Below are 20,847 nucleotides of genomic sequence, written 5' to 3'. Positions count from 1 at the left end.
CGAACTAAAACCATCAGATACCCTGTCAACGTCTCATTGCCCCGATTGTGTGTTTCTTATGCCATGTTTGCTTTTTAACACTAACCCTCCACAGTGTGCACAAGCCACAAATTATTCAGCCACCCCTCCTCCCCGCACGCCCCAACATCAGCCCCAGAATCTAGGTAGACATCTAGGCTGCTTCCAGTACTTTTGGTTTTGGTTTCTGTTTTGGTTTTGGTTTGTTTTCTTGATTTTTGGGCTTTTTGTTTTGTTTTGTTTTGCACTACAGCTGATGCTTCTAAAAAGGCTCTCCTGAGAAGTCAGGAAAAACTGACTTGTCATAACACAGCACTTCCCGAACGTGCAGGGTGGGGTCTTCCTTTTCCTCCAGCCTCTGTGGTAACTCCAATTCCCAGTGTTCCGAGGGGATGTTTAGGCCACACCCTGGCAGAGGGTTCATTTCTGGGCAGCTGTGCGGCCAAGCTCCCAAGCTCCGCACCTCACTCAGATGTTGTGTTTCACAGATTGTCTTGCGTGGCCCTGAGCGACCAGAGCCTTGACACCCTGCTGTGGCACTTGCCGAGTATCCCCCAGCTGAGCCTCCTGCAGTAAGACTGTTTTCCCATTTTTCTGTGCATTGCAAAGCCATCCCCTCCCCTCCCATCCCTCCTCCTCTTTATCTGTCTCAACTGGGAGCCTGAGACTGCTTCCAGCTCTTTTCCCATCCTTTATCAACCTTTAGGGGGAGTAATTTGACCCCTCTGAGCTTCAGTTTCCTCATCTGATAAATGGGGTTAGTACTCCCCAACCCCTCCCTCAAAACCAGAGGAGGAGACTCAAACCAGATAGGTGGGCTGTCATACTTCTCCCCGCCCACGGAGAAGGCACCTGCTCCTAGAAAGGGACTTCACGCCTGTGGGTCCTGTGTAGCCACGCACCATTTTTAAAAGGTCACCATCCAACATGGTTAAAGGGGGATTTAGCAGCATCCCTAAAGTATTTAAAATTCTACTTTCTAATTTCAGCTCAGGCTGGTTAGAATTTAGAAAGGATTTGCTTTAAATCTTCCTCTAGCAGCAGGGAAGGCTGCAGGTGAGATGGAAAAGTACAGGAGGAAATTAAATCGTACCACTGAGCACAGCCACACCGGTTCTGATGCTAAGGATCTCCAGGACTCCTGAGGTGGCTCCGTTCCCAGCCAGGGTCCCCACCATCCCTGAGTCCCGTGTGGAGAGGGGTGGGAGACAGGGACATTTCAGAGGTGGGCACCTGCCGCAGAGCTCATGCCAAGCCCCAGGGCACCCACTCCCGTCCCACCCTGCCAGGAGAGAACCGGTCAGGAAGGGCTGCTTTGGACACAGAAGGTGGCAGCTTAAAATGAACAGGAGCAAAACCTCAGGCCAGAGAGGGACTTCTCAACGCCCCAGTCACACAGCGTCTCGTCTGGAATGGTGTGGTCAGCCTGCTTGCCGCGCGGACGTACACTTTGTATTACTTAGTCCAGAGTGCGTGTGCACTGCTGCGAGCCAGGTTTTGTTGGGGGGGGGGCTGGAGACACAGTGGGGGGCAGGGGGATTAGTGCTCCTACCTGCATCTAGTGAGGAGAGGTCTGGGGTGCTGCTAAACACCTGCAGGACAGCCCCCAACAGCATCGAATTATCCAGCCCCCAGTCTCAGCAGCGCTGAAGCCAGGAAACCACTCTGAACGCTGAAGCATCCTACCTGCCATCAAGACCTGCCTGTCAAGTCTGGGCCAGAGGGAGAAATGGTGTATTAGCACGTTTGGGTATCAGCCAGGCCGGGGGGGGGGGGGTGGTGTCCAATCTTCTGGTGTCTCTGGGCCACACTGGAAGAAGAGTTGTCTGGGGTCACACATTCAATACACTGTGACACATAATAACAAAAAAATCTCATCATGTTTTAAGTAAATTTATGGCTTTGTGTTGGGCTGCATTCATAACTACCCTGGGCCGAAAGTGGTTCATGGACCACAGGTTGGACACCCCTGGCTAGGCAGTGCATACACTCGATGTCATTAAATCCTCAGGACACCTGTAGAGGAAGGGATGCTCTGAGTAGGGTCCTGTTGGCCAGGTAGGGAAACTGAGGCTCAGAGCTTCAATGACTCCCGCAAGGACACACAGTCAGTAAGCAGAATCGGCTCTCAAACCCAAGACTGTGTGACCCCAAGTCCCCGTTTGTCCCTCCTGAGTCCCTGCCTTCTTCCTATTGCCATGCTCACCCACCCTCTGGTTCCTTCCCCACCAGCCTAGCCCAGTTCCTTGCCCACTGATCTTGCTTGACTCCCACTTGCTGACTTAGGGCCCTGCCCCTTTCCTTCTCAGGTTGAGCCAGACGCCACTGTCCGCACGGAGCCCCGTGCTGCTGGCTCGCCTCTTCAGCCTGTGCCCACGAGTTCAGAAGGTGGACCTCAGGTGGGCACTGCCCTGGGACAGCTGGGCTAGCCTTGGAGGGTTGTGCCTAAAGCCAGGAGGTGTAAGGGTGGGATGGAGGCAGCAGGACCCAAGTCGGAGGCTCAGCTTCTGGAGGAGGGGTGCCTCCTGAGGCTGTGGCCAAGAGTGGCTGACCCAGGCACTGTGTGCTGCAGGTCCTTGCATGAGGTGACTGTGAACTTCAGGTCCAGCAAGGAGCAGAAAGGCGGGTGCTGTGGGTAAGTCCCCCGGGGCCATGCCCTGGCAGCCAGCGGGGAGTGGGGACCAGTCAACCTGCCCAGTAGGACAGACAGCAGAGGACGTGCAGAGTGTTCCCCCAGAAGGACCTGCAAGGGGACTCGATTTCTCCCACATGAAGAAGCAGGGGTCCAGAGAGGGCTGGCCTTTGTCGAGGGACACATCAGACTGGACCAGAACCGAGAACTCAAGGAAAAGGACTTCACGACCTGCCCACGGGGCTTTAAGTCCCAGCTCCAGAGCCCTGGCCGGGCAGCTCAGTTGGACAGAGCATCGTCCCAATGCACCAAGGTTGCAGGTTTGATCCCAGGGCAGGGCATATACGGCAACCAATGAATACGTCAGTAAGTGGAACAACAAATCTCTCTCTCTCAAATCAATATATAAGTACAACTAAAGAATTAAAAAAAAACAACTCCACAAGGACCTGGCACTTTGGGCGTTTCCTTAACCTCTCTGGTCCTCAGAGTCTGTGGCGGGAGCGGGGAGGCCCCGTGCCACAGGGCCTCCGCAAGGACTAAACGAGCCAACCTGTGAGGCAAGTGTCGCCGGTCTGAGTGCCCCTCCCCCGCTGACTCCTGGACCAGCCAGTGCTCTGTGGCTGTCCCAGTGAGAAGGGGCAGGTATTGTAGCTTGAGGCAGGATGACGGGGCAGAAGGGTGACCTCTGAATGCAGAGGCGACTTTTGGGGTAACTATTTGATGCTAGCAGCTCCCCAAGAGGCCTTGGACCAGAGCATCCTGAGCCGTGAAATAATAAACAGTGGAGCTAATATTTGCTAAGCACCTGCAAAGCACCATTCTTGTTTTTTAAAATATTATTGATTGAAAAGAGAGATAGAGAAAGAAACATCAATTTGTTGTTGTACTTATTTATGCATTCATTGTTTGTGTCCTGACTGGGGATCAAACCTGTAATCCTGGTGAATCGAAACGATGTTCTAACCAACTGAGCTACCCAGCCAGGGCTGCAAGGCGCTGTTGTGAGAGCTTTATGCTCATCACCTCACAGCTGTGACCACTGTGCCCATCACGTGTAGTTAGGGGTGCAGCTGGGGACTGGAGCCCAGACCATCCTGCAGCACTCCTGGCCCAGGGCAGACAGACTTTTTTAGTAAAGGGTCAGATTATACATATTTGGGGGGTTGCAAGCCATACAGCTACCCGACGGCTGTGACCTAAAAGCGGCACAGTCAGTCCGTCGGCAGTGGGGTGGCTGCATGCCGGCCTCGCTGTGTATAGGACACTGGGACTTGAACGTCACATAATGTTTGTGTCATGAACTACCATTCTTTTGATTTTTTTCCTTAACCTTTTGAAAATGGAAAAATCGTCCTTAGTTTGCAAGCCATATCAAAACAGGTGGCCTTAGCTGCAGCTTTGGGACCCCTGTCCTTGCCTGACACTACCCCGACCTCTAGAACGTCATGACCATTTGTAGGTCAGCGGTTTCCAAAGGGTAGGGCAGAGGCCAGCTTCACAGGGTCCTTGGTGAGGTCACTGCTCCCTCTGTCTGACTAAGACCGAGAAGAGGTTCCCGGTAGGGTTGGTGGGTCTTTAACACCCAACACTAAGCTCCCTTCGTGAGAGAGAGAGAGAGAGAGAGAGAGAGAGAGAGCCCTCAGCAGGGGTCCGCACCTGGCTGGGATTTAATGATGTCATTTTGCTTTGCCGCTGAGGTCTGTTCCTGGCATGCGATGCCGGTTTCCCATTGAAGTGACACAGGGTTTCCATTTGCAATAAATGAATCAAATAGAAAGAATGAGCTCATTTAAAATTAGGAATTAAAAATAGCATAAAGGGGAACTTGAGGCTGTGGGAAAAACAGTGAAGGAAAGTAACGGATCAAAACCTGAAATACTAATTTTAGGAACATCCTGATTTTAAGATTTTTTTTTTTAGTCGCTGGTTGGTCACGGCCTCTCCCTTTACCTTATCGTATGGTCTCATTTTAGGCCTTTCAAGGGCGGATTTACCCTTCTTTGAATTCTGAAATCAGTGGCTCTCTGTGAGAGCAGACCTCGCCCTTTTCCCCCACCCCACCCATGTCTGCTCATTAAAAGGACCCCCGAGAGCTGTGTTCTGCCACTGGAGCCGAATCCGCCACCTGGAGAGCATTGCCCCTAGAGTCCCTGACTCAGGGCGTCTGGGCGGAGTCCCCAGGCTTTACGTCTTAACAAGTTCCCAGGCTTTACGCCTTAACAAGTTCCTCCTTTGAGAGGCACCTCCCCAGAGGGCGTGTGGGCGGGTGGGGGAGCCGGTGGGATCTCTTGTGGGGGAGGTGGAAGTGGTGGATGTGGGATATTCCAGAGAGTCCAAGCGTGGGTGAGGGAGGCCTCACCGGGGTTGGTAGGTCTGGGAGGCTCGACGTCCCAGCCCGTTCCTCTCCTCCAGCAGGTTCACAGGCTGTGGCCTCAGCCAGGACCACGTGGAGACACTGTGCAGGTCGCTGAGGACGTGTGAGGACCTCAGCCAGCTGGAGTAAGTGGGGGGAAAAGGAGCAGAGACAGAAGTCTGGGAGCATGCACCTGGGGGGTTCAGGAGGGGGGGGTGTGTACGTGCACTCAGCACCTCTGGGGACCAGCTATCAGGGTGCCCAGGACTCTGGGTCACGTCCTTAAGGTTCCCCTATACCCATTTTGTCCCTCCCACCCCCCTCACCGCTGCCTTGGTAGACCGTGCCCTCGACCCTTCAACAGGGGCCCCAGGAGCTCCTTGGTCTCGTGTTGGTCAAGGCCTTGGAGCTCTGCTGGCTCATGGGCACTTACAGGAAGGATCCACCAGTTTGCCTGGCAGGGGGTAAAGAATACCAAATCCCTCAGCCCGTGGAGGGTTCTGGAACCAGCTGGGTGGGGACCTGTGAGCTTCCGCACCATTGAGAAGTGTGGCCAGTCTTGGGTGCCCACCCAGTGTGGCCCACGCATGGGCAGAAAAATATTAGTAATGGCTAACAGCTGTTCCTGTCCTGCCCGGAACCTCCACTGTTCTGAGTGCCTTAGAGATTCTTTTTATCCTTCCAATGGACCTCAGTACTATCACTCCCGTTTTATACCTGGGAGAGTTTTATACACGAGGTGCAGAGAGTTTAAGGACTTGTCCAAGGTCACACAGCTAGTACAACGCAGTCTTTTCACAACTGCTAGGAGTTCAGCTTAGGACCTGTAGGAGTTCAAAAGAGTTCTATGCAGAGGGGAAAAAGATAAATTAAGTTCCTGCCGTGATGTGGCCAAGAAGAGAACAGGGCTGATAAAAATCATGTATTTTAAAGAAAGAGGAATAAGCAATGTGTCTTTGAGTTTTTGTGTGTGTGTGTTTTAAGATTTTATTTATTTATTTTTAGACAGAGGGAAAGGGAGGAAGAAAGAGGAAGAGAAACATCAACGTGTGGTTGTGTCTTGCACGCCCCCTACTGGGGACCTGGCCTGCAACCCAGGCCTGTGCCCTGACTGGGTATTTAACTGACGACCCTTTGGTTCACAGGCCGGCGTTCAATCCACTGAGCTACACCAGCCAGGGCCTGTGTGTTTTTGTGATTGTTGTTTTTTCATTGTAGAGGGTACTTTTTCTTACATTAAAGATTATTAAGGGGCTTCAGGAGGCAAACTAATTTGTACAGTTCCTCAGGAAAAGGCAAAATAAACAAGCCTCCAAAGCATCATCATCAGAAACAAGACAAGTTCAAAGATGCGGGACAAAAATCAGATAGTTCAGAGCCCACTGACCATATTGTTTCTGAAGTGGCAAAAACCGCAACATTACAGCGAAGGGAAGTGAGAAAGTACTTAAGTGCAATTTCCGACACCGTATTCCCAAACCGAAGGAGGAACTCTGCTGGGCAAACACATGCCCAAACCTCTTCTTCTTAAACTGACTCTTGATCCTCAACGGCCGCTCCCAGCTGACGCAGGCCAAGGGCATAGTGAGAGCTGAGTGGGTTTTCTCTAAGGCCTGCAAGCCTGCCGGGGCCCTGGGCGTGGCCGGCAGGTACTGGTATTGAAGGGGAAGATGAAGACTGGTTAACGGGGGTGCTGGGGACACCAGAGCTGTCATGTGATGGGGTGGGGGTGGCACTGGTGGGCGGTGATGCAAGCAGTGAGGATGCAATGAAAGCTGGTGGCAATGGGTGGCGCTGGGGCACAGGCGGCGCTGACTGGTGGCAGGGATGCAAAGGTGAGGACGAGAGGGCCGTGTGGGCAGAGTGACGTCGCTGAAGGGAAGACCCCCCATGGAGGAGACACAGCTGACCGCCAACCGCCTCCTCTTACCTCTTGCAGCCTCTCTGCCAACCAGCTGGGTGATGACGGACTCAGGTGCCTCCTGAAGGGGCTGCCTCAGTTGCCCATCTCCGCGTCGCTCAAGTAAGTGACGCCGAGTCTCAGGGACAGCAGGGGACAGCAAGGAGGAGGACTCCCTGGGGCTAAGAGCAAGCTGTGAGGGATTTTCCAAGGGATCCCTAGAGAACTCCAGAGGACAAAGGGGAGGTGAAAGGGGGGATTTGTTTTCTAGAGGGAGGAGAGAGAAGAAGGGGGAGAAAAACATCGGTGTGCAATTGGTTGCCTCTCGCATGCCCACAACCCAGGCGTGTGCCCTGACTGGGAATGGAACTGGTGACCTTTCAGTCTACAGGCTGGCACTCAGTCCACTGAGCCACATCAGCCAGGGGGCCAAAGGGGTGATTCTTACCTTGACACCTCCCCACCTTCAGCCCATTCCTCCTCCTCTGTGGCCTGTGTTGGGAAGAGTCCCACGCAGGCAAACAGGAGAGGCTGCTGACTCCAGCAGGGAGAACGCCCTAAGCGGCTGATGCAGGACCTTAGCTGCCGCAGCTCCTGCTCCACCCTGAATCTAAGTCTGATCAAATCCATGGGACACGGATTTGGAGATGTTCCCGTGACAGGAGGGGCCTCCAGAAGTCATCCACACTCTCACCCGATGCCCCAGGACCTGGGAGGCAGGCAGCCAGAGCCAGGGTACAACCCGCTGCTAGGCAGCTGCGCTTGGTGCTCTGGGTGGGCTGAGCTGCCGGCCTGGCCAGTCAGTGTCCTGTCCCAGACCAAAGGGACAGCAGGCACAGAGGGTGAAGCTCCCCAGGGCTCGGGGCCGGGTGTCTCTCTTGCACGTATGGAGACTGGGCCCCGCTGGCCCTTCTCTCTGGACCTCCGTGTCACCACCTGCAGATTGAACACTTGGACGTGGAGATGACAGCTGGGGGGGGATAATGGGGGCCGGGAAAGGCTCCACGGAGTTGCTGCCCCTACACCTCACCCTGAACCTTGTCTCCCTTCCAGTCTGAGTGGCAACAGCATGTCTCAGGAAAGCGCCCTGTGCCTGGTGGAGACCCTCCCTTCCTGCCCGCGTGTCCGGGAGGCCACCATGAAGTAAGCTAACAGTGGCACCACTTGCTGTTGGTGGGGAAGCAAGACCCCCATTCTTGGTAGCCTCCGTCCTTGTGACTTGGGCCAGCCTCGGAGTCTCACGGTTCACTTTGAGACCCTCGCTTTGAGACCCTCGCACCACGGGGACTGGGAAGGCCACATGTGAAAAGGCCAGCTTTTAGTGTGCTCACAGGATGGATCCGGGGTCTCCGCTGGTCGGCAAGGCCTTGCTGTGGCTTGCTTCCCCCTTTCTTGCCCCTGCGCCCAGCGCCTTTCTCTCGGGCGCCCCCGGGCCCCCCGGAGCCTGAGAATGCTGGCAGGCCCCTGGCTCCCTCACACCCGTGTCTCTGCAGCCTGGGCTCGGAGCAGAGCTTCTGGATTCACTTCTCCCGACAGGAGGAGACTGAGAAGACACTGAGGTAAATGCTGATCTGGGGTGAGGGGGAAGCGGAGGGACGGGGACACAGGAGGCTGACCCTGTGGAGGCTCCGTGCTTCCTCCACGCACCCTGCTCCAGGCCCACTGCCCCTCCTCTGCTCCCCTGCACCCCTGCACTTCCAGCCCCAAGGCGGGGCCTTCACACTGTATTTGTGCCTCTTCACCACATCCTAATTCTAACTCTGGAGGCTCCTGCGTACGGTGGTTACAAGCCTGGACGCTGAGTCACCTGAGCGTAAATCCCAGCTCCACCGCTTACCCGCTGTGTGACTTTAGACGAGTGGCTTAACCTCTCTGTGTTTCAGGTCCTTATCTGTAAAATGGGGATAGTAGTAGGACCATCCGCCTTAGGGTTACTGTGCGGATGGAATGAGTTAAAATGTATAGCGTTCATGCAGAGGGCCTGGTTCATCTGGGCACTATATCAGCTGTTATTATTATTATTATTATTATTATTATTACCACCCCTCAGTAGCCTTGGGCTCTGTCTCTCACTGCTCACACAGGCATCCATATACCCCCACACCTACACACACATGTGGTACACACCCACACCACACACAATTTGCACACCACACAGGTACAATTCCCATACCATGCACACAGCACACACACATCATGCACATACCACACACCCACACACAGCGCACACCATACATGCACCACACACAGCACATACCACACACACACCATACACGCCATACACACGGCACACATTCAGCCACAAGTGGCGTTGCTCCTCACTCGCAGCCGCATGCAGCTCCCCTGCCCCGGGTGCTCGGCTTGACAGGCTCGCTCCTGCCTTTTCTGGGATGAGATGCCCCCCAGTCCTTTAAGGCCCAAGTGTCAGCTCCTCCTGCAGAGCTCCAGGGGCCCCTCTCTGTCGGAATGAACCCTCCACAGACAGCATCCAGGGCCTGTCTACGGGCCACGCTGTGAGGCCAGCACCTGGGGGCCCGGCTGCAGAGAGAATCCCAGGCTCTCCTCCCTCCATGGGAGCCTGGAATGGAGCGAGAGTAGGGGGTGGTCATGGGTTTGGGGTCTGGGGTCCGGCCGAGCTGGACTGAAACCCAGCTCTGCCTTTCCTCTGACCAGCTCTGTGCCCCGGGTGAGCCCGTCACTCTGCCGGTGGATGAAACTGTTGGAACTCAGTGAGGTTCTCAGGCCCCCGTCCCGGCCTTTGCACTCAGCTGGGGCCCCCATATGTCCTGGGCAGGGGGACTGGGAGGGAGCAGGACTGCAGCCTTGACAGGCCTCACCCAGGCTCTGCCCTCTGCCCTCAGGCTGACCGAGTGCATCTTCAGACCCGAGCACATGACCAGACTGGCCGCTGGCCTGAGCCAGGCCTGGCAGCTGACGGAGCTCTCGTGAGTGAGCGGGCCCAGCCCACGGGGCAGCTGAGGGGTGGGGGCTCCGTCCTGGAGCAGAGCTGCCGCCATAACCTGCCTCTGTCCCCAGGCTGATGCGGTGCTGCCTGAGCCTGGAAGACCTCGCTGTCCTCCTGAGTCTGGTGAGGAGGCCAGGGGGGCTGCTCAGTCTCAGGTAGCGTCTTCCTCTGGTCCTCTGGGGGGGGGGCGTGGCGCGTGGCGTGACGGAGGGGCAGGGGTAGGCTCTGGAGTGTGGGTTCCCCCCCCAGTTTGAGGCCCTGGCCATTTTGTGCAGCCAGAGCCCTGCCACCTGGTCACAGGGCTGACCCTGCCCCTTCATCCCAGAGACCCCCGCAGGCACTCAGAGAAGCCGCCCTCTTCGAGGCGGGGCCTGGGCTTGGGGACTAGGAAGGAAAGAACCCCAGAGGACGCCCAGCTGAGGTCCAGAGTAACACCCAGCAAACCCCGCGTTGGAGTATTCACTGTGGTCATTTTATCTAAAACTTCCAGGAAAAGAGAGAAGAGAACCAAAAAGTAGAGTCGTTCTGAAAGTTCCTTTTCCCGTCAAATATTTCACCAGGAATCTTTAAAAAAAATAAGGACATTTTCTACATAAGCACAGTTGGACGAGGGCCCCCACAAAACTCAGTAGTGATTCCTCACTGTCGTGTACTCCCCGGTCCAATCATAAACATCCCATGGTCCTCATAGCGGACAGCCGGCCAGTTGGATCCAGGATCCAGTCAAGGTTCTCGTGGGGTGGGGAGGGGACCGGCTCGGAGGATTCTTGGTCTGTGTCCCCACCTCCTGCCGAGTTCCTCTTCCACGTCAGCGGCCTGCTGACCAAACCAGCCCGCGGTGCCGTAGACCGGCCCCCTCCCTGGCTCTCTCCGTGGCCCCGTCTCATCGCTCCCTTTCGAGGTCACTGAGTCTGCTCCTCTAACCCCTGGCTCTCCTGGAACCGGGAGGGAGACGGGGGCTGTGCCTCAGTTACGTATTTGTGTCAAAACCAGAAACGTCGGGTCCAGTGCTGGTCACTTCTCAGTGCAGCCGAGATGAGGCACACCAAGCCTGCTTGCTTCCCAAATAACATTTTTTAAGTCGTGGTGTGATACGACCCCCGTAGCCACTTTGAAGTGTGCGTGCAATTCAGTAACGTTCAGGACACTCACATTGTTGTGCAGACCAGTCCCCAGAACTGAAGCTGCAAAGCTGCAACTCCGCCCCCATTGAACAGCTCCCGTCCCCTCCCCCAGCCCCCGTGGCTGTGACGACTCTGGGAACCTCTCGGATGTACAGTTGTGCAGCATTGGTCTCTTCGTGACCGGCTTTTCCCACTCGGCAGGATGGGCGTATGGCTCAGCCGTGTGCTAGCCGGTGTTGGTTTCTTCCTATTTAGGGCTGGCTAACGGTGCACATGTGTGGGCAACCATATTTTGTTTCTCCACTCAGCCGTGAGGGACCCTTGGGTGGCTTCCACACTGGGGCTTTTGTAAACAAGGCTGCTGTGGACATAGATGCACCAATACCTCTTTGTGTCTCTGCTTTCAGTTCTTTCGGGTGTGGACCCAACATGACATGTTACAATAACACTTTTCTAACTCTAAAAGTAGTATACAGCCCTGGCTGGTGTAGCTCGGTGGATTGAGCACGGGCTGTGAACCAAAGGGTCGCGGTTCGATTCCCAGTCAGGGCACATGCCTGGGTTGCAGGCCAGTTCCCAGTGGGGGCCACGTGAGAGGCAACCATACATGGATGCTTCTCTCCCACTCTTTCTCCTTCCCTTCCCCGCTCTCTAAAAATAAAAAAAGAAATAAAATATTTTTTAAAAATAAAAGTAATATATATTAATTGTAAACATTTGTGGAAAAGTCCATTAAGAGCCTAAGAAGAAACTAAAACTTTGAAAACAAATACAATATCACTTCAGAAGTAGGAATATTTTAAACAGCTCTTTTCCTGCATCCGAGTTAACATACACATTTAGAAAGTCCCGAAAATACTGAAAATTGAAGAGGAAATAAAGTAAAAATCGTCATGAGAATGCTGCCATCTAAACAGCTGCCATTAACACTTAATATATTTCCCTCTCTTCTCTTTTTTTCCATATATATTTTAAAAGTGTCCCCTTTTTCAAATAGGTAATTAGGGTCATCTTTTATACAGTTTTATTTCCTTCTCTTTGCAATGTAACATGGTGTAGACCTTTTGTTTAATCTAAAAAGTGTTATTAAAGAAATGACGTTTGCTGTTTGGGTTGTTGCAATAACTATTGGAATGGGAATGTTCGTTTCATGTTACGCCTGGTTGTATAATTTTATAGTTTTAAGATAAGCAACCCGCCCCCCCCCAAAAGCCCCTAGGACTCCCTCGGCTCTCTCCTCCCCCCCGCTGCTTCTGCGAGGGGGCTTTTATCTGTGTCCGCTCTCGTGACAGGGTGGAGGAGCGGTGGATGGGCAGAGCCGGGCTGCTCGCCCTGCGCCAAGTCTGCGCCCAGGTCTCGGGCAACGTCACCGAGATCAGGTGAGTCCGGAGAGGAGGCCCCGCTGAGTTCTTCACCTTCTCCTGACCATTGGGACCTGCCCTCCTCTAGACACCAGTCTCTTGTCCTGTGAGATCTCTGGGTCCCCGAGATGGCAGGCGCTCCAGGGGCACGTGTGACAGCGACACACGTGTGTTGAGACTCGTGCGGTAGTCAGGCTGCGGGGCCAGAAAGAGGAAAGCAGCCCCAGATGCCGGCAAAGGGCTGCTGGATCCCGGTGACGTGCCTGGGCCTCCACACGAGTTGCCTAGAAGTGGCCCCTGGGTTACAGCAACACACATCGTGGCTCAGTGACCGGGGGTGACAGGATCTGGGAGCTCAGGCCCAGCCGGCCGAGCACCTTGGATTCCAGCTCAGCCAACTCCAGGAGCTGCTGGGAGCCTCACACCGGCTACCCCTTCCCTCCGCAGCATCTCCGAGACCCAGCAGCAGCTGTGCATCCAGCTGAGATTTCCTCGGCAGGAGAACCCAGAGGCCGTGGCCCTCAGGTGAGACCCAGTACCTGGGGCTCCAAGGGTGTGCTCGGTGATGGGGTGGGGACTGCTGCTTCTGAGCACCATGCCCCTGCTCAGAGAGTCCCTTGATGTCCCAAGTCCCTACAAAGGCCCGTGAGGTCTGGTTTCACCCACCTCTCCACGCAGTCCATCCCCACCCCGAGCCCCAGACTCAGCCCCCATCCTCGCTACTAGCATGTAGTTTCTCGAAGACCACCTTGCTCCTGCAGACCTCAGGGCCTTTGCACAGGCTGTTCCCTGCCCAGAATGTTCTCTCCTCTCTTCCCCTCTTGCGCCTTCTTCAATTGGCTAACTCCCCCTCATCCTTCAGGTCTAGGTTAGATACTACCACCTCAGGGAGGCCCCTCTGAACCCCAAGGCTTAATCAAGTCCTCCCTTTGGGAGGAATGCAGCCCTGCAGTATGCCGTCTGGGGAAGGGCCCACAGTGGATCTCAGCCCCAGCTCACCTCTGGGGCCAGGTCCCTGTGTGCAGTGAGCAACCTGCATGGCCAGGCCAGCTCCCCATCTGCACCCCTGCTGCTGCACAGCACTCCCGTAATCAAATAGAACATTGTGAGGCTGTGTTTGATGAGCATTCACATACCCCGTGAAGGTAAGGTCTCTGCAAGCAGGGCCTGAGTCCCTAATGCTGACCCAGCTGTGCAGAATGCTGCCTCCCCATCCCCCTCCAGGCTGGCTTACTGTGACCTCGGCATCCACCACAGTCTTCACGTCAGACGGCTGATGGACAGGTGCACTTGGCTGCGGCGGCTCAGGTCAGCGCCCTGAAACTACTGGGGCCCTGTGTTCTCAGAGCCGCTCCAGTGCCCACTCCAGGCCACATGTGAGAGGTTGGCCAGGCCGGCATGGGGGTGAGCAGAGCCGGGGGCAGTGCCAGACCCTGGCATTCTTCCCTCTGCAGGGGAGAATCGCACTTGGCCAGTGGGGACAGCCCCCGGGTAGCACAGGGGAGCCCTGCCCCTCCGGCAGCTCTTAGGTGGTCTTTTGCCCTTTCTTGCCCCCCCATGCGATTGATGATCCCCTGAGGTCATCCACCCTGATCCTCTGGAATGTGTTTGGCTCTTTCCAGCTTGTCCCAGGTAAACATCTGCACAGCTGGCTCCCAGCTGCTACAAAGCTTGCTGTCCCACTCGGAGCTGAGGCAATTCAGGTATGCAGACAAGACTGTCACTTGGGCCTGCCCTGCCCCGCCCTGCCCCCACAAACCAGTTCTCCCGCCTGAGCTCAGGAACTGGGTATCCAAACCCTGTGGGCTGGGGCTGGCACTCAGCCCTGGAGAGGCATCCAGGTGTGTGCTCATAGACCTGGTCACACGGCGAGAAAGTAACACCCTTTTGTTCTTTTCTTTTTCTTTATTTTTTGGAAAGAATTGCAACCTAATAGACAAGTTGCAAGAAGACTGAGAACTTCCATATACCATTTCCCCAAATTTATCCTTTGTCAACCCTTTTTTCCCTCCCCGCCCCCCCCACCTCCCTCAGCCCTCCCTTCCTTTCTCTCCCTCTCCCTCTTTCTTCTTTCCAACCATTGGAAAGTAGGTTGCATGGTCATGCCCTTCACCCCTTAGTATTGCAGTGGATTTCCTAAAAGCAGACACTCCCTCCCGTATTCCAGTGAAAGCATAAAATTGAGGAAACTTAACACTGTTACACTTCTGTTGTCCAACTGGGCTACAGTTGATAGCCCAGTGTTGCCAATGGTCGCAACAGTGTGGTTCCTGGCATTTCCCCCCCAGTCCTGGACTCCATCCAGGGTCACACACTGCACTTTGCTGTCATCTCTCTCTAGCCTCCCTCGCTTTGGAACAGGTCCTCCGTCCTTCTCTGCCTTTCACGATATTTGCATGACATCTACATGTCAGTTATGGTGTAGACCGTCCTTCCGATCCCATGCACCTGGCGTGTCACGTCTGGAGGCACATGGGCGTCTGTGTGTCCCCTTCCTGGGGATGTGAACTGTGGTCACCTGGAGAAGGCGGCTTCTGCCGGGTTTCTTCACTTGCCAAGCTGCTGCTTTCTTTTCCCTTTCTAATTAACACATCAGATACTTTAAGACTGTGTAAACATCCTGTTCTTCCTCAAACTTTCACCCACGGAATGTTGGCATCCGTTGGGAAGCTCTTGCCTGAAATCAGATACAGTAACGATGGCTGCAGAATGGAGTTTCCTCAGCTCTGAGTTCCGTGTTAATCCGATTGGCTGCCAGTATATCTGGAACAGCTCTCCAGGACTTGCTACTTTTTTGTTGTTCACATAAAGGCACAGAGCTCCTGGAACATGATAGTAGCCAGCCAGACTTTACAGTGATGCCCAATTATGGCGGCATCAGTGGTCATGTTGCTACCGGAATGACCCAAGTGCAGGGAAATGCTTGGCTAGCCCATGCTCCTGTCTCCAAACTATATCTTGATTTAATGGCCCCCATGGTGGGAGAGATTTATGAAGGAAAGGAAGGTCCCTCCCACTGCCCCCCCCCCAGAACTGCTTCCCACCCACTTCCCTGCCCTCTGCCATGACACTCAGAGCTCCTGCCTGACCTGCTGTCCTTTGATCCCCACCAGGCTGGCCTCCAGCCGTGTGAGCCCTGAGGGCCAGGCCCACCTGGCATCTGGTCTGAGCCACTGTCACCAACTGGAGGAGCTGGAGTGAGTCTTGGAGTGGGGGGGGCTGGGAAGGGCCAGGGGTGGGGGGGCGGTGCTTTGGGAGGATGGCGGGTGGAGGTCAACAGATCACTTTTCTCCCTAACGGCGGAGCCCATCAGCTCTGGGTGTGGCCTGGGGAAGGCTGAGTGTTGTGTCCTTGGCCCCAGCTTTACCGGTCCTTCAGAGTGACCCTGGGCAGACAGCTGTGCCCCCCCAGGCCCTCACCCTTCTCTGCCCAGGGCGGCTGTGGTCGTCGGGGTGCAGGGAGAGTTCAGGAGAAAAAGATCACTGTGGGTGTGTGTCCGTGTGCCCCTGTCCCCGCCTTCCTCTTTTGCAGCCCTCATCCAAAGCATCATTTCTTAGCTGGGTCCATTGTAACTGCCATGTCCCCCTCCTCAAGGACCCCAGAGCCCCACTGGTGGAAACAGGAGTGCCCCCCGGGAGCCTGGACAGGAGGGGTGGTCTAGGATCAGCTTCAGGGGCTGGGCAGGCCTGTCTAATCCTCACTTCATGCTGGGTCCCCGACAGCTTGTCTAACAGTCAGCTGGGCGAGGAGAAGGGCTCCTTGGTGCTGAAGAAAGCCCTGGAAGACAAGTACTGGCTGCAGAAGCTGGAGTAAGCGGTGTGGTTAATATGGGGGCGGAAAGGGGTGGAGCGCTGTTGGGAGAAAGCCTAGGAACTTTTGCATCTTTTGTGAATACAAACTGCGCAGTGTCTGCCCTGGCCAGTGTGGCTCCGTTGGTCGGAGCGTCATCCCATAACCAAAAAGTTGCCGGTTTGATTCCCAGTCAGGGCACACGCCTGGGTTGTGGGTGCAATCCTGGGTCCTGGCGTGTACGGTCCCCATTATGAGCACATGCAATCCCCAGTCCAGATGCCTGCTGGAGGCAACCAAGCGATGCTTCTCTCTCTCCCTCCCTCTCTCCCTTTCTCTCTGGAAGCAATGAACAAAAGTGTCCTTGGGTGAGGATTGAAAATAATACTAATAATAACTGTCCAATCCCTGAATGGACCCCGGTGAGCTGAATGCCCTCCTTTTTACTTCCTCACCTGGCTCTGGCCGCTATGAAAACGCTTGGTCCCAGCAAACAGAATACTCACTCCAACCCACCCAAGCCAGACATGTATTGGCTCACGTCACCGAAAATGACAAGGCAGCTGACTTCATATTTGGCTGGATCCAGCTCTCCATCTTGACTTCAGCCTCAGGCTGGCTGTCCTGCCGCCACAGGCCTGCTTTCTTTTCACTCAGTGGAGAGGGAGCCCCTTTCTCCCAGAACCCACAACGAAGGCCCCAGGTTGAGTTTCATTGGACGAGCCTGGGTCACGTGCCCGTTTCTAAGTCAATCACAGTGGCGCTGAGCGCACCGCGTTCTGATTGGCCACGGGCTCACTCAGCGATCTGGGCTTAGGAGGGAGTGGTATTTCAGGCTGCTGTTAACCCAAGGAAACAGAATCTGGGCGGAAAAAACATCCACAGATGTCCGCTGCCATTTGCCCATCATCGTTTTTCTAGGTTAACTGTCATCTATTATTTGGAGTCACCAGATTCTTAGAAACACCGGAAACAGCCTCGGTCTAGAGGACAGGTCCCCGCCTCACACAGACTTAAGAGCATCTAGATGGAACATTTAACGGGGCATCTTCTGCTTTTAATCTCTAAGGTCTTCCGATGACCAAAAATATACACAAGTTATAAAAAGTTCCTTCATCACAGAAATGGGAAACAAAGGGCGTGGAATCCCCTGAGAGCAACGCCCCTGGGGGAACTTCTGTGAAAGAGCAGTTGGTGAACTTTCCTCCGGAAAGTTTTACTTGATTTGAATACAGTTTAAAAGTAGCCTTCTGTCTTTTGGCCAATTACCAGTGAGATTCCGCCACTTTGGCCCTCTTTGTCCGGGGATAGGGGGTGGTATGAGGGAGAACTTTGACCTCAAGCCTCCCTTGCCTTCCCACTGAACTGTTCCTTTCGCTTCCGCACTCTGTGCCTGCCCCTCTGCTCAGCCTCTCCGCCTTCTGGAAGCTTTCATCTGGAGGGTTGGAGGCCCAGTGAGGTCATTCATTGGTTCACTCATGAGTGTGACAAATGTGCATTCGGCTGGGCCCCTGAGCCGGGCCCAAGCTAGAGGGGCTTCGGCGAACAGGACAGACCTGCGCAGAGGCCTCTTCCAGCTTCAGACCTGCCGTTTCTGGTGTCTACGCCCTGACAAGCAGCTCCCCTCACACCCTGCCACCTGTCCCTCCTAAGTGAAATGGTTAAGGGCATGGACCTGGTTAGGGGCCACCCCACCTGGGTTCTGTTAGAAATGCCCATGAGAGAGAGATGGGAGGGGCCTGGTGATCAGCTCCAAGTGCCTTTATTTGAAGCTGCAGGTGCAGGCAGCTGAGTCTGGGTGGGCAAAGTACAGGAGTCCTGGGGGAATGAGGGAGGGGTCGGTCTCTTGTTATTCTGGGAGGTTGCCTCAGGCTTTCGGGATGGGAGTCAGGAACATGGGGTAGGTAAAGGGCCAGCTGTTCCCAGGTGCAGGAAGGTCAGTCTGACCACCGGCCACTGAGGCTGGTGCCTGGTGTCCATTGTGTACGATGGCAGAGAGTTCCCATTAAGTCGTGAGCTATGAAGCGAGGTGGGACACCTGAGTCATGAAGAGTCTGGTGGATCGGAAAACCCGCCCGACCCTTCAGGTTCAGTACTTGATAGGATGACCGACTGTCCCAGTTTGCCCGGTGCTGAAAGTCCCACATTCTAAAGCACCTTCGATTCTGGGCAAACCAGGACAGTTGTCAGCTTTCAGTTCTACCTCTTACTGTTGGGAGCTTAGGCAAGTCACTTAACCTCTCTGTGCTTTTTTCCATATTTTAACTTAGGGGATAATGGCTGCACCTCTCTCTTAGGGTGGTCATAAGGATTAAGTGCAATAAATACATGTTATGAAGCAGGGCCTGGTGCAGAGTTCACACCAGACAAGTATTGGCTGTTACTGTTAGGACTTTCTTCTCCTGCCCAGGCTGGGGGAATGGAGGAGAGGGGCCCTATGAGTAATGCAATGTTGGGGCCCAGGATTGGGAATCCTGCAACCTCGGGTTTTGTTTCTGATGCTGACACTTTGTGTGTGTGACCCCGAAGGAGCTTTGTAACTGCCTGAACCTCAGTGTTCCTCACCTGTAAAATGGGAGCGATAACAGGCCCACCTCTCAACTGCCGCGAGCGCAGGGCTTGGCCCCTAGGGTACCTGGATGTGTGATCACTGTGATTCCCGATCAGTGTGATCCAGAAATAGAACTGATGGTTGGATGGCTTTCGGAACAGTCCACATGGAAGAAGGGCGTTTGGGTTTCCAAGGGCAGTTGTGCTGCACCCGAGTCTCTCCCGCTGGGTAGATAGCAGTAGCCGTCTCGGCCATCTGGGCATTGCTAAGCACTGAGGCCTCGATCTGTACTGGGGCCCAACCCCAGTGATGCCGAGTCTCCTCTGGCCTCTCCTCCTGCAGCCTCAGCCACTTCCCGCTGGACGTCTCCACACTGGCTGTGCTCACTGAAGCGCTGAGCCACATGACCCTCCTGCGGAGCCTCAGGTGAGTGACTGTGTGAGCCGCTGGGAGTAGGTGGGAGGACCCAGCTCTGTTGGCACCCCCGCCCGAGGAAGCACTGGGGGCACCTCCCTGAGGACCCCCTGTGCTCCTGTCTTCGGGACATCCCCATGTCCTGCCAGGTGGGTGCCACAACTCTTGCCCCCGAGTGCCACTAGCTTGCTCCTGGCTACAAAAGTGACCTGGGGGGTTGGGGCCAAGTCCTAGAGCAATGCTTCATATTAGAGTTCGCCCTGGCTCCGGTTCACACTCCTGATTCCGTGGGTCAGGGCTGCCTAGATCCTGCGTCTCTAACGTGTTTCCATGCAAAAAAAAAAAGTTCCCAATCTGGGGGGAAAAAAGGTACAATTTTTATTCATTTATACTGAACAGCCAGTCATTGTATTAGCTGTTGTCATTTTTTAATTTGACAGTCTAAGGGAACATAGGTCACTGCCCCTGCCTATATAGTCAGGTTGTGCATGTTTTAAAAATTCTTGCAGCCCTGGCTAGTGTGGCTCAATGGACTGAGTGTCAGCCTATGAGCTGAAAGCCTGCTGGTTCGATTCCCCATCAGGGCACTTACCTGGGTTGTGGGCTAGGTCCCCAGTTGGGAGCATGCAAGAGGCAACCAGTCCAGGTTTCTCTCCCTCTCTTTCACCCTTGCTCCCTCTCTCTAAAAATAAATAAATTCTTTGTTTTTTATTTGTTGTTTTTTTATTTTTAGAGAGAGGGGAAGAGAGAGAGAAAGAGAGGGAGAGAAACATCAATGTGTGGTTGCCTCTTGTGCGCCCCACACTGGGGACCTGACCTGCAACCCGGGCATGTGCCCTGACTGGGAATCAAACCAGCAATACTTTGGTTTGCAGGCTGCCACTCAGTCCACTGAGCCACACCAACCAGGGCAATAAAAAAAATCTTTTTTAATTTTTGTTTGTGGCACACCAGATGGTCTAGACTTGTATCTGGCGACCTCGATAGTCTCCCCTGTGCCCCTGGCCACTTTGATAAACAAATATCACGCACTCTTTTCATGTGACTTTTCAAACAATAAAATATGATAACTAAAAACAAAGCCAGGAAACACAAGGCGTTGCTTTGTTTTCATCCGGGCCCCGCCCCTCCCCCCACAGCAGGGCGGAGTGCTCAGGAAATGACGTCAGAGGCTTTGGGGGAGCATAGCATGGGGGAGCAGGTCATTTCACCCATAATTCAACTGAGCAGAAGGCAGTTGGCGAAAGTTTAATTTGCAAAAGGAAACAACCCTCCGATAAATATTTAACGTGGGCTAGGCTTGCGTCGGCTTTATTTTTCCCCACTCACGGAGGCAGGCTCACAAGGGACAATCACTGGGTTTCAGGGAAAGCCCCCCATTTGGACAGATTAGAAAAAGATGCCTGGGGACCAGACACCCTTTACCTGAACCGTGGGGCCCACGTGCAGCCGGCATTCAGCCTGGCTGGCCTGGCGACCCCTGACCAAAACATGTGGCCTTGGCTCCCGGGCCAGAGGCCCTGGGTGTGCACTTTCCCCAGGCCCGGAATCACTGAGACTCTTTGAACCCATCACAGCTCCTTCCCAGGCCTCTGTTTTCTCACCTGGACATTGGGTATAGTCGTGCATACCTTGCCTGTCCTTCTTCCCCCAAAGTTCTATGACGGGCATATGTAAAGGCTTTGCAAGCTGTAGCATTCTTAGCACAGCACCCACAAAGCCCTTTACTCCTGACGG

At 54.5% G+C, this 20,847-nt stretch overlaps 1 protein-coding gene across 7 annotated transcripts in view; it reads left to right on the top strand.

The window, feature by feature from the left end:
• The window catches only part of NLRC5 (NLR family CARD domain containing 5), a 76,018-nt gene that overhangs the window by 49,389 nt on the left and 5,782 nt on the right, over positions 1–20,847 (top strand). For 4 of the 7 annotated variants that reach the window (XR_008391169.1, XM_053663187.1, XM_053663191.1 and 1 more), the window contains 16 exons: positions 507–590; positions 2,328–2,417; positions 2,591–2,653; positions 5,066–5,152; positions 6,946–7,029; positions 7,960–8,049; positions 8,400–8,465; positions 9,768–9,851; positions 9,943–10,026; positions 12,288–12,374; positions 12,804–12,881; positions 13,581–13,664; positions 13,979–14,059; positions 15,470–15,553; positions 16,079–16,165; positions 19,039–19,122. Coding sequence is in view for 6 of the 7 variants with exons in the window: in XM_053663187.1 (XP_053519162.1) it covers positions 507–590; positions 2,328–2,417; positions 2,591–2,653; positions 5,066–5,152; positions 6,946–7,029; positions 7,960–8,049; positions 8,400–8,465; positions 9,768–9,851; positions 9,943–10,026; positions 12,288–12,374; positions 12,804–12,881; positions 13,581–13,664; positions 13,979–14,059; positions 15,470–15,553; positions 16,079–16,165; positions 19,039–19,122 (1,317 nt within the window). In the remaining variant the exon portion in view is untranslated. Of the gene's footprint in view, positions 1–506; positions 591–2,327; positions 2,418–2,590; positions 2,654–5,065; positions 5,153–6,945; positions 7,030–7,959; positions 8,050–8,399; positions 8,466–9,767; positions 9,852–9,942; positions 10,031–12,287; positions 12,375–12,803; positions 12,882–13,580; positions 13,665–13,978; positions 14,060–15,469; positions 15,554–16,078; positions 16,166–19,038; positions 19,123–20,847 lie in introns of those variants that run through there. The other 3 variants (XM_053663189.1, XM_053663190.1, XM_053663192.1) reach the window with 2 other exon arrangements.

This window comes from Artibeus jamaicensis, unplaced genomic scaffold (genome assembly GCF_021234435.1).
Source record: "Artibeus jamaicensis isolate MK-2021 breed Jamaican fruit bat unplaced genomic scaffold, CSHL_Jam_final contig_3152, whole genome shotgun sequence".
NCBI classification, from domain to species: domain Eukaryota; kingdom Metazoa; phylum Chordata; class Mammalia; order Chiroptera; family Phyllostomidae; genus Artibeus; species Artibeus jamaicensis.
The sequence above is the reverse complement of the archived record's forward strand: the minus strand, read 5'-3'. Positions and strand labels throughout refer to the sequence as shown.